At 48.7% G+C, this 21,705-nt stretch overlaps 1 protein-coding gene across 2 annotated transcripts in view; it reads left to right on the forward strand.

Moving 5' to 3' along the window:
• Runx1 (RUNX family transcription factor 1) overlaps window positions 1-21,705 on the forward strand; it is a 226,834-nt gene that overhangs the window by 157,257 nt on the left and 47,872 nt on the right. For both annotated transcript variants that reach the window (XM_037209635.1, XM_028877065.2), the window contains exon 5: window positions 4,967-5,071. In XM_037209635.1, the coding sequence (XP_037065530.1) occupies window positions 4,967-5,071 (105 nt within the window). The remainder of the gene's footprint in view (window positions 1-4,966; window positions 5,072-21,705) is intronic.

Raw genomic sequence — 21,705 nt, forward strand, 5'->3', positions numbered from 1 at the left:
AATTTGGCTAATAACACATGTGTGCTTGAGGCTGCAGCTCCCACGTCTACAGGTACCCGCCAAGCAGGGCCTTGTCTGAGCAATCATGGGCCTGGGTGGGTGGGTGGAGAGCCGAGCACATGGTTCCTGCAATTCAGAGCACCCTCAGATGTGCCTCCGGCTACCTGGGGGCCACTGTCAATGACATGCCAAGCCCAGCTGGAAGAAATCCAAAGGAACGGAGCTCTGGTTTTCACCCAGGGGAAAAATGTCACACTCACCTGTGAGAAAAAAGTCACCACAGTCTACAGATAATAAGCAGATGTCCTTGTTGTACTCAAAGCTCTCACCAGGACTGGGGAGATTTCAGGGGTGAAATGTCAGCTTCACATGCATGAGGACCTGAGTTCCATCCCGGGGAGGATGTGGAGACAGGCACATCCCTAGGTCAGCTGGCCTAGGTGAACCCACAAGTTTCAGGTCAGTGAGAAACTCTGTCTAAATAACAAGGTGGGCAGTATTTGAGGAGTGACACCCACAATTGACCTGTGGCCTCACACATTGGCTGTAACCAGAGTCCATTGCGAGGATAAACACAAGTTTATCTCCTCCCAGGTGAATCCCATTGCTGATGTGAAATCTCCCTACCTGGGAGCCATCACTAAGTAGAAACTCCTTGTGTCTGCACAAAAAATGATGGGCATAAAGTAGTAAGAACCACGGAGATGAGCAGTGACCTTGCCAGCCTCCACTGCAGCTAAATTCCTCTCTTAAGTCAACTGGGATTTCTCACAAGCTTTCACCTTCAAAAAGTCCCAGTCCCCTCCAGGAGACTGCCACTGAGCCCTGACCCAGGTTCATAGGCAGCTGCCTAAAACAGTTTGCACATTAAAGTCACAGGGGCAAGTTTCACTTTGGGGGATGGTGGGGGGGGGTGAATGAAGGCTACTGAGTTTGAATTTGGCACAGGTGGACACTTTTGACACCAGTGACAGAAACACAGAGGGTGTTGACTGTAAAGCTTAGAATTCATTTCTCCGTGTTTAAGTTAGTTGATTTATTTTTTTGGGTTGTTATATGTATTTGTGTGTGTGTGTGTGTGTGTGTGTGTGTGTTATGGCATATTTATGGAGGTTAGAGGATAACTTGTGAGAGTCAGTGCTCTCCTTCCATTGTGTGGATCCCAAGAATGAAACTCAGGTTGTCCAGCTTGGCAGCAAATACCCACTGAGCCATCTTGCCAACCCAGACTGAGTGATTTTGAGAACACAACTTCACCTTTCAAAGTCTTAGCCTGACGGCCTTCTAAGGATGAGGGAGAATCAAGGGCTATACTATATATAGGAAGGTACCATTCGGAGATGGAGGCAGAGAATGGAGTGCTGAGAGTACACATTCCTACAGGCCGATGCTGTTGGCAATCTAAGGAAGTCAGGAGGAGAAGGAAAGAGCTGGCCACCCCCCGAGTGCAGGGAGCAGTCCCACAGACACCTCCCTCTTGGCCTTGTGGCTCCAGAACAACGAGAGACGGGATCTGAGTGCATTAAGCCGTAGTACTGTATTGCATCAGCCCCAAGGTTGCTTGAATTCCATGTTCCTTTGAGGTCTTTGCAGCTCGGAAGCTGTAAGCAACCGAGGACATGGACCACATGGGTCTGTTCATGGGACACCATGCTGGATAGTCACAGGCTCAGATGACCTCATCAGGGAGCCGCAATACACACTTCAGGCAACCGTGGCTGAACCCGTGGCTCAGAAGCCACTATCAGAGAACTTTAGATGCTACAGGCATCCCACAGCCTCGAACTGAGAAGAAAGCGGTCGTGGAGCGACCAGCTCCAATGCAGGCATCCCACTGCCTCAGGCTCAGAAGACAGTGTCAGAGAGCTATGAGTCATACCACAAATATCCCTTGAACTGGGACCAAGGGAGGCAAAAACGTGGAAGAATCCAAATCTTCTAACTCTCTAGCCAGAGGCACCAGATCTCATTATCCGGTCCACTCTCCACAGCACACACACACAGACACAGACAGACACAGACACACACACAGAACACACACACACACACACACACACACACACACACACACACACACACACACACACACACCACACACCACGGCGGGGGTCTTCAAGCTACTTTTCCATTTTTCACCTCTCACTCCACTGTCTTCCGCTGCCCCTGAGCGACCAGCTGCTCTCCTCCTCCTTTCACACTTCTGCAGGATAATAATAGGCTTTGGGGAAGTGGTCCCTGCCCTCAGGCAGTTTAAGTTTGGACAGTCACGGATGCTGTCAAAGCAAACATCTCTGTTAATCAAGGGGAAGAGTGGTATGTGAGGCCTCCCTGAAATGGTCGCCAGCACACTCAGCCTCAGGGAAGGTCACCCGAGAAGCAGGCCAGCAGGAACTGGCTGGGCTTTGAGGATGGGAAGACCTAAGCAAGTGAATCTGGGGGGCTGGCGAAGTAGTAGTTGGTCCACAGACCCAAGGCCCTATCAAGAGCTGAGCTCATGGGCCTCAAGATTCTAGGGAGAAGACTCTGGAAGCTGACTCTAGGATTCCATGTTGATGATACAAGGGGTAGCCCAGAGTGGGTTCTTACTGAGAAAGGATGGCCCACTGTGAGCTTGGCCGGATGCCTGCCTTACAGCAAGCAGCAGGCCCTGTGACCGTTGATACAGCTGAAGATGATGGAGAATGATGGGCAGCTCCCTCAGGCCTCCACATCAGTACGCCATTCTCAGCATGTCCACACTGGGCTTCTGTTGACCGTCCCTCCAAGTCAGCTAGATGCTAAAGCAGAGGACCCCTTGGAATATCCCCTGATGCTGTCTGCAGCTATCTGATGATGACAAATCCCCAGAGCCTGGCAGCGTTCTCTGTGGGGAGGAGGCCGGCTGAGGAGACAGGAGGAATTTAGGTACAAAGCCTCATGCGCCATAAAATGCCAATTCATAAAAACCGCCCCTGTCTGCTCCCTTGGGCCACTCATGGTGCAAAATGGACTCCATGGCTAGCCTTCCCCGCCCTGTTGTTCTTTTTGGCACAGACTTCAGCAGACAGATTACAGACAGACGCTCCAGGATTATTAGGGAACACTTTTTAGGATTAGGAGTGCCGCTTACTGTGGTCATAGATTGTATTCTCGGGGACATTCAATTCTCGATGGCCTTAGGTTGTATCCTGGGGAATTTCTCAGTGGCCTTCACCCATATTAACGCGCATGTCCAGCTGGAAACAGTATGTTCCTTCTAAGGAGGGTAGGCAGGTCAGCTGGGTTTTAAAGTAGCCAATGCCTTTCGGAGCCAATGGGCATGGTTGGTCTCCCTTTTGTTTGCATTCCATTGATAGTGTGTGAGTAAGAGGAGAAACTGTATTAACTGAAGAACTAATATGTAGGTAGAAGACTTAATATCGCTCTCAGCCAAATACCAGGATTCCATACAGGGCTCTGAGAAGTACAGGGGACACATGGACATAGAGCCTTTGGACACTACGGACAGACACTGTTGTAATGCTTCATTTCACTTATTCTTCCCTCAGTCCAAAACTGTATACATTTAAAAAATTGCCTGTACCCACTTTTCAGGCAAGAACACTGAGCAACAGAGAAGGCTAGATATTGTGGCTTGTCAGGGTAAAGCAGTGGGAATTCAAACCCAGAATCCGTTCCCTGAAGCCATGAGACCAAGAAGTAATATATTTGATTGAACTCTGAGCTGACCTTTCACAGAGACATTATTACAGTATTAAAGTGTTACAGAGAGAGCCAGGCACACTTTTGTATTTTTTTCTATTTTTTGTTTTTTTGTTTGTTTGTTTGGTTGGTTTTTTTTCTTTTTTCTTTCTTTCTTTCTTTCTTTCTTTCTTTCTTTCTTTCTTTCTTTCTTTCTCTCTTTCTTTCTTTCTTTTTTTGAGACAGGGTTTCTCTGTGTAGCTTTGCGCCTTTTCTGGAACTCACTTTGCAGCCCAGGCAGGCCTCGAACTCACAGAGATCCACCTGCCTCTGCCTCCCAAATGCCGTGATTAAAGGCGTGCGCCACCACTGGCCCGGCAGCCAGGCACACTTCTGTATGAACAATGCATTTGAACCTCAGTTTGCTGGCTGCATACCCTTGCTCTGCTCTACCCGATTAGTGTTGGTGTAACACCTCGTCATCTGGTATTTATGAATAGTGTTTAATGTCAACCATCAACTTACAATATTTCAGAGACTATTTTCTAATTAAAGCATGTTTTCACACTTAGGAATTCAATCTTGGTTGACTTGTTTGTTTGTTCATTTGTTTTGAGACAAAGTCTCACGTAGGCCAAGCTAACTTCAAACTTACTGTGTAGCCGAGGGACACTGTGAACTTCTGATCCTCCTGCCTCGGTTACCTGAGTGCTGGGATTACAGATTTGCAGCATCGTGCCCAGTTTATGCAATGCTGGCGTAGAACCCAGGGCTTCCTGCTTGCTAGACAACCACTGGACCCTCTGAGCTACCCTCAGCCTAGCTCCAGAAAGTCAGTCTTTGCTGATCCTCAGAAGCACAGAGATAGAAGGGGAATATGAGGGTAGCTGCTGCTGCTGCTGCTCGACCTCCTCCTCCTCCTCCTCCTCCTCGGCCTGGATTTTATAACTATCCAGAGAAGACAGTGGGGATGGGAGGACAAAGGGTGGGAGTGGGTGGCTATGAATCCCAGCTGGCAATTCCCAAAGTCCTGCTGTGGGCGTAAATGCTGATCTCTCCTGATCCTGTTGTTAATTAATGATCGAATTAAAGCCACATAACTATGCAATGTGTCACACCTAGTGAACCCACTGTGTCCATTCCAGATTGGAGACAAAGCCAGACCGACAGGACTACCAGGAGAACAAATCCTCCTGCCTCGGCTCTGTCACCTCCCACTTTGGGGGCTGGAGAGTCTAGATTAACGCAACGGGTGGATTCTCAGACCAGCCCTCACACTGTCTTGTCCTGTTTTGTGTCTTTCCAGGCAAGAGCTTCACTCTGACCATCACCGTCTTTACCAACCCCCCACAAGTCGCCACCTACCACAGAGCCATCAAAATCACAGTGGACGGCCCGCGAGAACCCCGAAGTAAGTGGGCCCCCTTGGGGCTGGTAACTCTCTGGGCTGGTGTACTCGGAGACCCACCGGGTCTTACGAACCCATCTGCGGGCTTCAGTGTCTCTCCCAAAGGGATGCCAGGCCCCTGCAGACAGGAGGGGTGTCCTTGTCAACCTCTCACTTCTCAAAGGTTGTTTCTGTGTCCTGGGTTTTCTAAAGCTTGGTCTTGGACCTCAAAGGGAAGTTAGGCCAGTTCAAATGAGTTCAGAACAGCTTGAGGCTTTGTGGGGCCAAGGAATAGACCCTCAAGTATACAGCCAAGTTCAGTGTGATGAGAAATGAACAGTGAAGAGAAGACTGGCCACACACAGGATGTAACAACAGACCTGGCGGCCAGAATGGACTGGAAGAGGCGGCTGACCATCCATGCTTTAGTTTGTTAAGGCCAGAGATGAAAACATTCCTTTCTTCTTCCCCAGCACAGGTCTTATTCTAGAATTGTTCAAAATAGAGACTGGGCTGGGAGAAGAGAGCTGGGGGAACCAGTAAATATAGAAAGATGGTCTCGGAGGAGAGCTCCTGTGAGCAAAGTGTTTAAAAAGGAAGTAGGGTTGTTTAGTCTGAAGGAAAGACGTCTTCACAGTGACTTAATGACTACCCTTGAGTAAACACAGAAGTGACAGTCTTCCAGGACCACACCCTGGCCCAGGAGCTGAGGTTGGACTAGAGTTCCAAGACTGTAGGCAGATGAGCCCTGGATGGACACCGGCTTGTCTCCAGCCCATGCCAAGGGTCCCTGGGAAATGATACCCTCAGAGTTTGCGGTGTTGAACAGTGGGGTCCGTCCTGCTCCCAGAAGCTATGGTGAAAGAGATTAGGTGCTGAGAATGGAACCCTTAAGAGCGTGACCCCTAGAATTCTTCAGCCTGCAGGAAGTTTCAGAACCTCCTGGAATTCCAGTGTCATCTTCATACGTACAACGTATGTAACAATGATGGCATCTTCACAAGACTTCACTAGAGATTGCGCCATGTGCCTGGCGCAGGGCATGAGCTTAGGGAATGTCGGGGATGCCCAGCGGTGCTTCCTTGCCTTGTCCGCTCCAGGTGACCTTTCCAATATGGTGGTTCCATTGGGCATCTGAGGCAGGCCCCTGGGGTGTGATCCTCAACAGGCAACCTTGTTAAAGCGGCAGGTCCTCCGGGCTCTGAGGTAGTAGCCACCCTTGGGCCTATGACTCTTTATGGCTCTCCAGCGGTCACCGTGGCTATGGTCTCCTTTCCTGCAGTCGTAGAAATTCCGTGCATTCAGAACCCGAAAAACACACGGCAGGGAGAATGGAAATGGCCCTCATCTGGGTACAGCTGCCCGCCCTGAGGATCAAGTGCTCAGATCGGGCGTTCGCCATCCCTGCTATTTTATAAGTTACGAGGACAGTCACTGGGAGAAGGGTCCTGGAGCCCCCCTCTGTACCCAGCCTTTCTTCTCAGGGGGGATTCGATGTCAGGGAAGAGTGGAAGGGAGACGTAGGGCTAAGTGTGTCATAAGGAGCTGTTGTAGCCCCAGGAAGACAGTCTTCCATTTCGCAAGAAGCTTCTAGAACAAAAGCCAAGTGCAGGCCAACTCCAAAAGCAAGGGTGGGCCATTAGTGGTTAATTTTACTATTCTCTTCCTATTTGTTTATTTGTTTATTTAGTCTTTCGAGTTGAAACAGGCTCTTGATGTGTAGTCCTGGTCAGCCTAGAACTTGCTACATAAACCAGGCTGGCTTTGAACTCCTGACTGTCCCCTTGAGTGCTGGGGTTAAAAGGCTTGTGCCATCACATCTCATACTCTGTCTTCTTAGCATCTTGATTATTACTGAGGTGGTGTTCTGCTCACCATCACTTTTTGGTGCAATGGGAAGTGAGGACCCTGACTGATGCAGACATTCTAGATTAAGAAGTTCTGTCCAGCCCCTCATTAATGGATGGATCATGAACTCTAGATGAGTCTAGCCCAAGAAGCCTGGCATGGGCCAAGCTGAGCGATGTTGAAAAGTTCTCTCAACTCAGGAAATTAAAGACTCAGAGAGAAAGAACCTTCTTGTCCTTCTGAGGAAAGGAAAATCAGCCCCAGAGACAGGAAGCAACCTGTCTAGGTTTAAAGAGGATGAAGCCCTAGGGAGAAGGAAGATTTCTCACTGTTGTCAGATCTTGGACTGTTATCTTCCCACACACATCTGTCCGTTTGTCCGTCCATTAGTCCGTCAGTTCCATATACGCCATGCTGTCTGCACATCATGTCCTAGGAGCCCCTTTTCCTGGCTTTGGAATCCTGTATGGGAAATGTGGGGCTGGCATTTATGATTTCTCCTATGGGACTCAGCTCTGTCAAGCAGGTGCCTATGGTAACTAGCCTCAGTGCTGACATGGTCGGACTAAAACTGTAGCAGACTGTGTCCCCAGAGAGAGAACCCCCAGCCTTTTTGTAGTTCAGGTGGTCATTTTCCAGTAACCTGAGTAAGTCAAAGCTTGCTCCTCTTCACACATTTCCATGGGATGCGTCTGCATCTCCAGCCCATACAGACATTAGTGAGCATAGTGGAATTGAATTCCCCTGGGAACAAGAGTGCCAGCAGGTGTTTGTTTTCAGTGAGTAAGTCGAGCATTTAATGGCTTGTTAACATGCTGAAAGATAGTTTAAGAAGAGAAGATACGCGAAAGGGATGATGGTAGTGGTATGTGTGTGTAGAGGTCAGAGGTCAACACCAGCCACCATCCTCTTCTGCTCTCTCTCTGCCTTGCTGTTTGAGACAAGGGCTCCCCTTGAGCCTGTAGCTCATCTACTCAGCTATGTGAGCTGGCCTGTAAGCTTCAGGGGTCTGCAGGTCTCCATCCTCCAGCACTGGGGTTACCACGGCATGCATACCGCCTCACCCGGCTATTTACATGGGCAGGATGGATGGGAACGTGAGTCTCCACGCTGGAGTGGCATGCGCTTTACCGACTGAACACCCCGCCAGCTCTCCCTGCCCTAGAAAAGAATTTTTCACAAAGGGAGTTTTAAGAGTTGTTTTCTATAGCTTCGATATTTCTAGGAACTTAATGGAAAACTCTAGCTTTCAACCGATTCCTGTGTCTGTAATTCAGGAAACTACGGGAACGCTGAGATATGAGAATATGTGTTTCAAGATAACGTTCTCTACATACATAGTCCACGCTGTGATTTAAATGCATGTCTTGGTCTGGTGTGACAGGAAACATTTTGCTGAGGCAGTTAGGAGAGTGGAGGTCAGAGGTCTGAGGTACTGGGTCCATCCTGGAGATGAGGCTGGAACAGTCTTTATTATTGGGCCAGGTCCCTGTGATATGTGGAAGAAGACTCCATTACAATTCAAAAAGGTTGATTAGCAAAGGCTGTGTCTGGGGCAGCTTCTGCCCAGCTGCCGGGCTGCCCTTAGCAGTCCCCGTTGGAGCTCTGAGACTCAGTGCTGAGAGCGAGGTGGAGCCATCCCTGAAACCAGCAGGAGGCCGGTCTCACCGACTGACCTCTCCTAGATGAAATCACCCTGAGACTGGGTCAACTGAAGGGCCTCTTTGTCAACCAACTGCTTTTTAGAGAACTTTGTCGACGTAGTCATGTGGCTATAAGTGTGTGTGCATGCTTGTGTGTGTGTGTGTGTGTGTGTGTGTGTGTGTGAGAGAGAGAGAGAGAGAGAGAGAGAGAGAGAGAGAGAGAGAGGTGGGATATGCATGTTTGTGTACATGTGTCCACGTGTGCTCCCACATGGAGGCCAGAGGTCGATGTCATGTGTCTTCCTCCACTGCTCTCCATCCACCCTTTTGTTTGAGTCAGGGTCTCTCACTGAACCCAGAGCCTACCGAGTTTACTGAACTTAAAATTCTGGCTAGACTGGCTGCTAGGGAGTCTGTCCACTTCTTCTGTTTCTACTCACCAGACTGGGATTGCGGGTTTGCACTGCCCAGGATAGCTGGGATCCAAATTCAGTTCCTGATACTTGGGCAACAAACACCTTACTAGCTGAACTGTTCCCAACCTCGTGAATATGAATTTCTTCTCTGATTTTGAAGGGAAATAACAAAAATACTTAACACGCATATGTATACATACATATAGGTTAAGTAGACTCTTGATATTTGACCAGTATTTTCAAGTGAAAAAGCAAAATGTATGAAGGACATCTGTAAGCTTATGGTGATAATGGGCTTAAAATCAAGATTGTTAGAACAGTGTCATATGAGTGTTTATGGCTTTTTCTTATGATTCAAAACAATGTAGATCTTTTTCAAAACATTCTCTTCTCTTTGTAAGAAGAGCCAGTAACTGTGATGACCGACATTGTGCAGTAAGCATCATTTGCCCATCCCCATTCAAAATGCAGCAGGCATATTCACTTATAAAATCTTAGAAGAAACAGGCAAGGCAGTTGAAGCAAAAGCGAATTAAGAAACGCATCCAAGGTCACCCATGGAGCCAACCAGAATAGAGGCTGAGGAATCCAGATGTTGGGCTCCATGGACACCCAATGTCTGCTTCTGAGAATGGTAGTAGAGTATCTGAGCCTCATTGTATTGTGATTCCTGTATCTTTGATAAGGAGAGCTTATCAATGTGGGTGTGACTAGGCATGGTCTTCCTGGAGATCGGAGGCGCCCTGTGGCTTTTCAGCTGTCTTTGCCGTTTTGACTGGAGGGAGTCAGTCTCCCTTTAAGTAGGTGTAGTGAGTGACCCACCTGCTTCCCAAGCACTTCCCTATGCACAGATGCTGCCCACTGCCACATCTGCCAACAACTGGCTGTGCATGTCACTGAGGTCTGCGTGGGGACCTGGCGTCAGTAGAGTGTAAACCAAGGAGAATCTGTACCTCTCCCAGAAAATACTAATTCAGTGGCCAAAGCAGCTTCCGGGGCAGGTGTCTTAATGGGGATCCCCCTTGAGCAAAGGGTGCCACATAAAGCTTGGGCCCTTAGTAGTGTGCGCTCTTAGGACTGTCATTGTGCCCATAGGGATTCGCACTGAGTGTGCCTCCCGGGTCACCAACATGATCTAGTCCCTCTCAGCTTTGGAGTCCTCAAATACCAGACATGTGTAGCAGGTCAAGACAGAGTCTTGGCACACGAAGGAAAATGAAGATAGTTTTTCCTTCCTTCCAGCCCGGATGTAAAGCAGAAGGACGTCAGAGGGCCAAAGGGGGCACTCTATCTGCTTTCCTGCTCTGAAGACATCTCAGGCAAACAGGGACTCCGGGGGGCCTTCACCCTGGTATTTTGGCCCCCACTCTGCTAATCTCTCTTACTACCTGGAGATTTAGAGAGGCGGTTCTCAAAAACATTAATAATAACCAAGCCTAAGTGTTTCCAACGAATCTTAGAATCGCTTCCTGTGTATTATTTTAGTAATATGAAACTAGACCTAGAGAGTTTGTGAGCATCAAGGTTTCCCTGACTCTCAAATTCAGACCAAGGGTCCCCGGGGCAAAGGGGATTTGAGAGGATTCAGAAGGGAACATGCGTCTGACTCGGGGAACAGCAGTAATCCACCTTGACACTATCCAGATAGACAACAGTCGACCTTGACAGTACTCCAGTGAGTTCTTGGTTCATGTCCTGCTTCTGCGCAGAAGTCTAAGGTTTAGGTGGCACTTGCCACCTGAAGCAGGGTCTTGCCAAGTAGAAGAATCCAAAGGCACAGTCAGGACACCTTCTCAGTCTGATTCAGGGGGAAAGGAGCAAGAAGAAACAGGTAATGAATGAAAGCTAAGCCATCCCTTTGAATGTGTCTTTCCAATCAGATCACTGAAAGCTGTAGTGCTCTTCAGAATGCCACACCAGTGAAGCAGAGGTCTAGGCTAATGTGCAGTCCTTGTTAGAACTGACTGTATGAAGTGCTAAAAAAAAAAATAAATAATAATAATACCATAATACTGTCTACAGTGAGGCTTCCGTTCCTTAATCTTAAAATGTGTAAAAAGATTTGGGGATCCTTAACTCCGGGACCTGAGCTTTTGCCCTGGCGCCATCAGACCTGTGGGTGTGAACTTGGGCAATTATCTTAAGTACGTTAGTCCTTGGTTTCCTCTTGGGTCGAACTAGGCAATGAGACGAGATAATCTCTAAATTAGTTCCCACTCAAAGGGGTAACAAAATATTGTCAGCAAAATAGATATATGGCTTCCTCACAAATGGGGCCCCTTAGAGGCCACCACCCCCAAGCCAACCACACATCGCCATCCCATCTCCTCAACCATGGCTTCTACATTGGTTCTCTCTCTCTCTCTCTCTCTCTCTCTCTCTCTCTCTCTCTCTCTCTCTCTCTCTCTCTCTCTCTGCTTTTGAAAGGGTTCTGTCATTGTCATGAGATTCTCTAGCTACAATAACAATGACCTGCAGCCCTCATGTCTCTGCCGTTCAGCTTGAAACAATGAGTAGGAGCTGAGACTCCCGTATTTGCCCTAACTAACTTTGGGGTGTTGATACCTGGCTATCTGTCCAACAGGGACAATGGCCATTTAGTGTCATAGGGCCAAGAGGCTGAATGATACACTACCTCCATGGACCCCCGAGAACCTTTCCTGGGCCACAATAAGCATTCAGAAGATGTCAGCTATTATCTGTGTTTAGTCTTGGACTCTTCTGGAAAATTCAAAAACTCTAGGGGAAAAAAAAAAACAACAAAAAAGGGATTTGTGAATCCTAAATTTAAAAATTCATGAAGTTGCCTTAATGTTGCATTTTTTGAGATGTGATTAAACATTTATGCATTTTGATTTTTTTTATTTCAGCTTTTGTTTTGTATTTAGGCCCAGCAAATTCTTTCTTGGCATATTATGACCCCTTAAAATATTCCGGGCACTGTTCCTAAGTCCCTCATGGTTCCATAAACTTGTTCCCAAATGTCATACTTTGTGAAAAACTTAAGGAGTTTTTCCTTATGTCCCATTAGCACAGAAACAGAGATCTGCCTCATATTCAAATCTAAACCTTGGGGCCTTCTCAATGTGTGCACAATACAACTGATGAAGAATCTCACATTGTTCTAGAAACATGAGAGGACCTCCACACGTCTGCCGTTGCTGTCCCTAGGGGACTTGATCCAGGAACCAACACCTCAGATGCAGATTCTGCCAGAGGGTGCTCCACCCCTGCTATCAAATGGCAGATTTGATATCTGTAGATAACTTGTGTGAGTCTTCCTGTAGACTGTCAGTCATCTCCAGGTTACTGAAATACTCCATACAGGATGGCGTGAATAATTGTTAGGCTGAGTTACAAGGGAAGCCTATACACGTTCCCATAGACACGTCTTTTCCTCCTCAAGTATTCTCAGCCTGAAGTTGGCTGAATCCAAGAATGTATCAACCACAGAGATGGAGGCTGACTGTTGTGGGCTTATCACATGAGGATGCCTGTAATATCTAGCCACACCCAAGTTCTGCACACACAGGAAGCAGCTAGCCACCCTTTTGACAGTCTGAAGTCAAAGCAAGAGTCTGGTGTGCACCCCCCCACACCGTGTGTGTGTGTGTGTGTGTGTGTGTGTGTGTGTGTGTGTGAGAGAGAGAGAGAGAGAGAGAGAGAGAGACAGACAGACAGACAGACAGACACAGACAGACAGACGAGACAGATAGATGGAGACAGACAGACAGATAGATGGAGACAGACAGACGGAGACAGACAGACAGACGGACGGAGACAGAGAAAGCACTCCTCCTTTTGCTATCTGGATGTTGTAGCCCATCCTCTGCGACACTCGCTTTTCTGCATTTCCCCTGGGAGACAAGTGGCCCGCAGCCTGTTGAAGGTCTGTGGCTGGCAGCCCCCATAGTCAGAGCGCATTGTAACTCATCTACCTCTCCCCTTTCCAAGGGCAACTGCGATTTTTCTCATGGCCTTAGCACTTTCCCTTCTCCGCTTTGAACGAACTCTTGAGTTTTCCCAAGGGCTTGGGTTTTCCTGTAAGCTGTGTAGCTGGGAAAGGCCATTAGTAAAAGGCTGATACATGGTGTCTCAAAGACACACACACACACACACACACACGCACACGCACACGCACACACACACACACACGAAAGGATTTTTCCCCAAGAGTTTTGATTAAATAAGTATATCCCATCTCCTCAGTTTGGATCTAGGTTCATTGGAGCTAATTTGAATCGGCCTCTGGCCTCTTCTTTTCACGTGTTTCGCATCTGAAAACATTTTATAAGGCAGCTTGCTTTGGGGCTCTGACAGGATTAACTGGTGCCATTAGGAAAGGGGTAAAGAAGGTATAATCTATCAGTGTGTGTTTCAGCTGTCATCAGAGCCCTGAAAGCAATGGCCTTCCCTCGCTCGGGTCCAAGCGCCTTCTTCACAGCTCACTTGTCATGGAGTTCAGTGTATAAGGCTTTCCTGGGAAAACTTGCTATAAGTATCAAACTTTCTCAATCTATGTCCACAAGTGAAAGCCAAGATTAAAAAGTATCTAAGTACCCAAAAGGAAGTGTTTTTCCTGTGGGCTCCCCCACCGCCAGCCTCCCTTAAAGTAGCACAGTGGAATTAATCTGCAACTCCCCAGACCCTTATGAAGTAAGTTAATGGCGATACATTAATTTCGTGCTCCTAGGAATTCCATATGCCCAGGTTCCATTAAAGCAAGTATTGACTAAAGCACACACTGTTAGTGAAAAAGTTCAGTGTGCTTGTCTGCACTGAAATGTCGAACGCTGGCCATTTCATTTGCTGGGTCTTGTTTTCATTTTGGTTCACTCTGGCTGGTAAGTCATATTCTGGTCATCTGAGGCAAAAATGTAAACATTTGAAGTAAGTCGCTTCTTAAGTGCAGGACGGCTTTATGGCCCTTTTTGGGATTCCCCCCCCCCCCATGTCTCATTTCTCACTCACCTGTGAGTGGTTTCATGGTAATTCTGATCCATTCATTTGACAAAAGCGAGGAGCAACATGCAAAGGGACAGTTTTCTCTTTGCCTGACTTTGCCCATGGGGCATGGCCAGCATTTCAGAACAGAGTCAGAGGTCTCCACAGGCAGTGGCAGAGGGAACCGGAGCCAGACCAGACTGGCTTCAGGTCTTACCTCTGTTACTTCCTGGCTGTGTGCCTCAGTTTCTCCCCTGTAGAAGGGTCTTCCAGATGTCCACCTTCCAAAGAGATGTGAGGATTAAATGAGATAGACCAGGTGGGAATGGAGGCTCCGAGGCGAGCTGCCTGACTCGCCTCCCCCGCGATGACAAGGCCGTTATAAAACCCCATCATGGACAAGAGGAAACATGCACCCCAGGGTGCCTCACATAGCCCTGCGCAGGGGTGTCCTCTAAACAGTAAAAGCACACGCCAAGAACACAGGCGGCCCCTCTCCTTCATCCCCCCACGGTTTATTTAACAAGGAATCACGTGGAATTCTGCTCCACTGGGTGCCAAATATGTACCAATGCCAGGTTATTTTAAAATGGGGGCAGGGGGATCCTGGCAAGTTGGTCCTTTGGGGCCTTTTCTCCTCCTCTGCCTGGTGGTCACTGTGAATCCAGAAGCATAGTTCTCCCACAAACCCAAGCCTTTTCCAGGCACCGCCTTGGGAAGCCCACGCTCCCCGTCTTCAGCGAACAGGAGGGCGTTTCCAGAAAAAGGTTGTGTCATGTGCGGCTCCATTTCTCAGCAGAACGTTAACCGCCCACGTGGCTGTGACCTGCCAAAGCTCCTAGCATCTAGAGATTCTACCGGATCCTCTGAGTATCAAGTGAGCTCTCTGCTGTTCAGGGCTTTGCCTTGTTTGAGATGGTACATATCAAAGTGTGGCTTAATGATGGATCAGCCAAGTATTGGAAATACAGTAGATGTGAATGAGGGAGCCGCAAAAACAAACAAACACCCCCGGAAACCTCTGTTACTGTTCTCCAGGTATCACACAAGACACTCAGGGAGCGTAAGGAAAATAACGATTGCTTTCTTAAAGATAGTTTTGGTTTGGTTTGGTTTGTTTAGGCGTACTTGTTTTATATTCTGTGTATGAGTGCATGAATGTATGTATACCACATGCATGCCAGATGCCCTGGAGGCCAGAAGAGGTCATTGGGTCCCCTGGTACTGGAATGGCAGTTACAAATGGCTCTGAGCTGCCCTGTGGGTGCTGGGAACCAAACTCTGGTCTTCTATAAGAGCAACACGTGCTGGTAGCTGCAGAACCTTCTCAGCCTGAAAGATAGGCTCCACCTCCTCTTATCTTTTCAGACTGGTGAGCACCCGGGGCAGCGGGGGTTGGGGGTGGGGCACCCAGTATTTAAATCATCCACCACTGTAAACCTGTGCTTTAGAGACCTTACCTCTGTCATTTGCCTCCATCTGTAAGCTCGTTAAGACGCTGAGATACAAATGATGCAACTTCGATCAACAGTTCAGAGTTTTAATTTATTTTCTTTTCCAAAACCCAAGAGTTTCCTTCTACAGCTCTCACGTAGTAAAACCACTGGAGACAACAGTGCAGGCTGCCGTTTCTCAGTCCATAGTCTGTGTGTGTGTGTGTGTGTGTGTGTGTGTGTGTGTGTGTGTGTGTGTGGCTGTGTGTGGCTGTGTGTGTGTCTGTGTGTGTGGCTGTGTGTGTATGTGTGTGTCTGTGTGTGTGGCTATGTGTGTGTGTATGTGTGTGTGTGGCTGTGGCTGTATGTGTGTGTGTGTGTGGCTGTGTGGCTGTGGCTGTGTATGGCTGTGTCTGTGTGTGTCTGTGGCTGTGTGTGTGTGTGTGGCTCTGTGTGTGGCTGTGGCTGTGTGTGTGTGTGTGGCTGTGGTGTGTGTGTGTGTGTGTGTGTGCTGTATGTGTGTGGCTGTGTGTGTGTGGCTGGGTGGCTGTGACTGTGGCTGCGGCTTCCTTAGATGGCATTTGCCTGAGATTCAGTTTCAGGGAGGTGAAATGGTACACCCTATACTCAATGCCTGTTTCCTTGGTGATGCGGCTCTGGTGGCCACTGGCCCCCCTGTCCATCTGCGGACATACTGGCTGGGGCAGGATCAGAGAATCGCTTCTGTCCTGAGGGTGACAGAGCCATTCTCAAAATAAATAAGTAGCAGAGTGCAGGGAAACAGAGCTAGGAACGGTTGAACTCAGAGTCTCGAGGGCGGGGCTGTCCTCTGCAGTGCCCAGCAGAAAGGCCTGCTGCCTGCCTTAGCTGCTCCTGGAACCTGGATTTTCTCATCTACAGAGTGGGTGTGTGTGTGTGTGTGTGTGTGTGTGTGTGTGTGTGTGTGTGTGTGTGTGTGCAGTGAGGACTGAGGTACTAAAGAGCCCCTGAAAGCGGGTTTGATATTCCCAGGAGCACTTGAACTTGCAAAGCATCGTCTTCCAGCCTCCAGCAGGAGACAGGTCGAGACCTGCTCTGATGATTGTGTCCATAAGAGGAGATGGAGAAGAGGTGGTCACTGGGAGTCGGGGGGAGGGGCAAGTGGGGAGCAAGAAGGGGTAGGACAGAGGGAGGATCAGTCCACCCACCCCAGGCTGCTGCAAGGAGACATGAAGGAAGGCCCGTGCAGAATGGAGAGGCTTAAAGGTAGGGGAAGCCGTCAAAACTGTATTTCCCATGACTTTGGCAGCATCAGAAAAAAAGAAGAAAGAAAAAAAATATCCATAAACCCACAAAGTGCTCAATTGTCCAAGCCTAATGCCCAACTTCCCAAAGCTGCCCGGTCAGAGACCTTGGCGTTAATTCCTCAGCCAACTGAAAAAAAAAAAAAAAAAAAGTAAAAAGATGGTGTGAGTTCTGTTGACTTAATTGCCAGAGCGTTGCTGAGCGGAGCTGCCTGCCTGGCTCCGCCTCCTCACGTATTCTGGGCTGTTCCTCATTACCTGCCCGACCTATCTTCACAATCTAGCCACAAACAGCTTTGGTTGACCACACCACTTCCCTATTGAAAGTTAATACTGTTTGACTCATTCGGAGCTGCTTCACCTGAAGCCAAAGAAAACAAGGCGGAGAATAGCCGGCTTGTATGGAGTCTGGAAAGCCCTGCGCGGCCCTGCTTTCAAAGTCCTATACAGTAGCCTTACTATATCTCAGCCGCAGCTGTAGAGAAAATGAAGGAAGCAGAAGTAGCTGTGGGGGGGAGGGGGAAGGGGGGGACAGGAAGGGAGTGGGGCGGGGCCCCATCAGGCTGGGAAAAGACCACAGTGCGATCAGCCCGGTTCTGGGGCTCTCTAGCTGGGCTCCGAAGTCCATCCTGTCACACTGGAGTGTTCGGAAGGGAGGCGGGTAAAGAGGAAGGTCCAAAAAAACTCGTTTTGAAAGTGGTTTTTGTCACTGAAGACAACAGAGAGAGGAGCTGGGTCCCACCAGACCAGCTTCCAACTAGGGAGTCCCTAGGTGACCAGGGACGCGACCCACCATTGTCAAGTCTGGGAAAGGCTGGGAGGGAGACTGCTGCCCAGGGTTGCTAGGGAGGTAGCCATAGGGCGTATGCAGAATGGGGGTGCTGGGGTCTTGTAATGATTAGAACTTTCTCTTCCCATGTCACCAGGCCAATACAGAACCGACACTTTCCTTACTGTTCTGGACAGGTACATGGCCACTTGTTCGTGGATACTTGGAGTGACTAGTAGACAGGATTCTGCTCACTCACCCCTTCCTGGCTGGTAGCTGCTTCTCTCTCTCTCTCTCTCTCTCTCTCCCTCTCTCTCTCTCTCCCTGCCGCAGACCGCAGTGGCTGAAACTTGGCAGCATCTCTAAACAACTTGAAAAATAGCCTTTTCTGGAACTATGACATAAAGCCAGTTGTTTGTCAGGTTTGTCAAAAAAACAAGGGGGAAACGTTGGTTTTCTTCCTAGAGAACTCTACCTAGCATCTGGCTGTGTGCTGGCTCTCTGGTCCCACTTCCTTGAGGCCAGTCTAGAACCCCTGTTGGCCTTCTTCTCTTTAGGTCTAGGGATTGAGCAAACCCAGAGCCTTACACATGCTAGCCCAGCACTCACCACTGGGCTACACCCTCAGCTTCCAGCTGGTATTGGTGGTCTGAGAAAGTCGGAAGGCTTATCCGGCCACAGAGAGCCCTGGGGCTGCTGGGTAGACCTTGGGCTAGCCAGAGAGAATTTCTTTACTCCTTTTCCTAAGCACAGAGGGACAGAGATCATTGCGGATGCTGCTGACGGAATCCCAGAGAAAGGACATCCACTCACTCGCTCGTGCAGCCAGGTTCTACAGAGACATCGCCCAGCCTTGAAAGGGCCTCAGTTTACCTGGGTTTGTGCACACATGCTCAGCACCACTGCTAATCACACGGGGCAGCTGCTGGCGTAGGAGAGGAAGGGCGACTCACTCAGAGAAGTGGGAGACGCAGAGCTGCTCAGCACCAGGCGTGGAGATAGAGGTGGCAGCCTCTGGGATGTCGTCTCCTTCTTCTCAGGCCTGTGCAGCCCGGGACTGACCCTGCTGAAGGCCACAAGTCCAAAGCCAGGTCAGACTCTCAAGGCACATTTTAGAAACCATATTCCTCTCCTGGTGCTGCCTTTGCCTGGCAGCCCAGACTTAATCTTCTGTGGCCGCCTTTCCTGAAATCTGTCGGGTCAGCGCTGCCCCGGTAGACAGACATGGACAGTTACATCGGGTTACTTTTTAATTATACTTTAAGGAGGGGTCCCGAGACAATACATTAAGGAGAGCTGATAACACTTGGGATTATAGGCCGGCAGAGGAGACAGCCTTGCGTGTGAATTCCCTGCACCCGTCCCACAAGGCTGCCCCTGCCGGCCACCCCCACAGAGGACCACTTCTGGTCAAAGGCACAAGATAACCAGACAGCTTCTCTCTAAGCTTCAATTACCTCCTTAGTCACCAGACAGAGCAGGAGGTGATGGAGGGTGACAGCAGAGACCATGGCTCTGCTCTCAGGAAGGTCCAGGACACCAGGGCCCATGGGAGCCACCACGCCTGCAGTGAATGGATGCCTTTTGTGATGCCTTTTGTCCCCTGAATCCTGCTGATGCCTTTTGTCCCCTGAATCCTGAGAGCTTGGTGGGGGGAGGAGTCCTGGGGTCTCAGGGAGGGAGGGAGGAAGGCCCTGTCAGCCGGTGACTGTGTTAGCTGTTGCTTTCAATTTTCAATTTGGCCTCTCCTAGTTTTACTGCTCCATGTGTGGATCACAGGATACTTTGTGTCTGTGTGAAGATGTGTGTGTGTGTGTGTGTGTGTGTGTGTGTGTGTGTGTGTGTTTATATATGTATAATAAATATTGCATGTAATGTATATAATGCATATGTAGAACATGTATATGTGTACTGTTATGTGTATGTGTGATATAAGCACATGGAATATACATACATATAACATATATGTGCTATTGTATGTATTATGTGGTAGACATGTGCTATATACATGTCATACATATATATACAGATTATATGTGTTTGTATGATAGTATGCACTGTATACAGGCATGGTGAATATGTGAGTTGATGGAAATATGTAGGCATGCCTTGTACAGATGTGTATGTAGTTGCATACAGTGCACGTGGTATAAGTACGTGGTGTATGCATGTGTGGTGTAAGCATCTGTGTGTGGAACTCACTACAGAGAAAAGGCAGCAGCCGCTTCTCTTGCTGGTCCCTGCCAGGGTGCTGCACTCAGCTCTGCACAAGGGGCTTGTCTTATTTTCCAGCGGGAAGAAAGGAAAAGCAAGTGGGTTTTGCTGAGCCATGAAACTCTAACAGGACAGTTCTTCAGGACGCTCCCCAGTTTGGTCTGATAATCTGCCTCAACAGGTAGTTTCCTAGCGGTCACACTTCTGTTCTTGATGCGTTTGCCCCAAATGAACTCTACTTTCCTCTGGTCTAGGGGCTGCAGGGTGGGTGGCGCTGGTCGTGAAAGTTCTGGGCTTCTCTCTGTTGAGTTCGCTGGTTGTTCGCTGGCATTTAGCCCTAGCTGAGTGTGTGACGGGCACCTTAGGTACTCAGACAGGAAGCAACATTGTGCCTCCCTGGACTTAGGGTTCAGTGGGCACAGACACAGCACAGGGACACAGTGGTGCTGTGGAAGAAGCCAGGGGCTGAGCCCGAGCTCAATGGATAGAGTTCTTGCTTAGCATGCATGAAACTCAGGGTTCAGTTCCCAGTGCTGTATAAACCTGGTGTGGTGATATGCACATGTCACCCAATACTCGGGAATGTGAAGCAGGAAGAGCAGGAATTCATGTCATCCTCTGCTATGTAGTGAGTTCAAGGCAAGCATGGCTTACACACACACACACACACACACACACACACACACACACACACACACACACATACACACACCGGAGAGGGAGATCTCTAAAGACCATCTTAATGGTCAGACTGGGGACAGGCTCTGAAGACCTGCCGAAAGGTGTCTGCCCGAAAAGAAACTACGAAAACTGAGTCATGGCATCCCATGAGGTTGTGAAGAAACCCCATGCTTGGAGTCATCCATCAAGACCTGGCTGAGTAGATAATGGCGGCAGATGTAATTGCCATGGGTGCTTTTAGAGCCCCTGGGAGTAATCCACCTTAGTCCTTTAATTCCAGGCTTGCAGATAAGGAGCCGGAGCAATGAAGAGACTTACTCTGCCCGAAGCAGAGTTTGCAGGAAGCAGAGACTTAGAATGGGCAATGGGGCATGCCAGACAGGCAGTGATGTCTCCCGGTGCCAGGCTGCCTCTCGGGGGGAGAAGGATTATTGTGCTACATTAACACCCTGGTCCTCAGGGGCACTCTGAGGTCTTACCTGCTGCACTTTGAGAATGGTATGAGCTCCACGTGACCATCCCTGCTGTTCTCACATTCCCTCTTAAGGCAAGGCAGGAGCTGCTTCTTCCTCAAGAGTTCTGAGGGGTCTCAACCTGTAGGTCGTGATCCCCTGGCAACCCTCTGTCTCAAAAAAATATTTGCATTGCTATTCATAACAGTAGCAAAAATACAGCAATGAAAAATAATGTTATGGTTGGGGATCAGCACAACCTGAGGAACTGTATTAAAGGGTCACAGCATTAGGAAGGTTGAGAACCACTGTTCTAACCAAAGCTATGTAGCCATAGTGGAAGATGATTGCACATGACCATCATCAGGAAGAGTTTCTCTGTATATATTGAAGAACTTTTTAAAATAAGCCGAACCAGCAGTTTTCATACCAAACAAGGCCATCACCAAGTGTCCTGAGCTTAGACTACAGCCAGCCTTAGTATCCGTGAGCTCTACAACTGCTAATTCATGCAACAGTGGATGAAAAATGTTCTTTTAAAAAACATGCATCTGTATTAAGCATAAAAACTTTTCTTCATGTCATTCCCCAAAAGATACAACATTAAAAAGTCTTTCCATCGTTTGTATTTGTTTAGGTAGTGGCAATCGTCTGGAGACAATTGAAAGGATACAGGAAGATGGGCATGGGATATAGGTATCAATTGTAGGCCATTCAGATCAGGAGCTTGAATAGCACAGGCTTGGAAATCTACCAGACTCGGGCAATCAACATCCTAGAGATACTGAGAGCAGACTGCAATGGGATTTTATTCCCCCAGCCCACAGCAAATCAGAAGCCTGTAAGAGATAGAATAGTGGTGCTCATAGGAAGTTCGCAGACCGGCCAGGGGAGGCCCTCCTCCCTGCTCTTACACATACACCTGACACCAGCCACATCAACAGCACACAGATCTTTCTAGAAACTGGAGTTCTA

The sequence above is a fragment of the Peromyscus leucopus genome, chromosome 12 (assembly GCF_004664715.2).
Source record: "Peromyscus leucopus breed LL Stock chromosome 12, UCI_PerLeu_2.1, whole genome shotgun sequence".
In the NCBI taxonomy this organism is placed as follows: Eukaryota; Metazoa; Chordata; class Mammalia; order Rodentia; family Cricetidae; genus Peromyscus; species Peromyscus leucopus.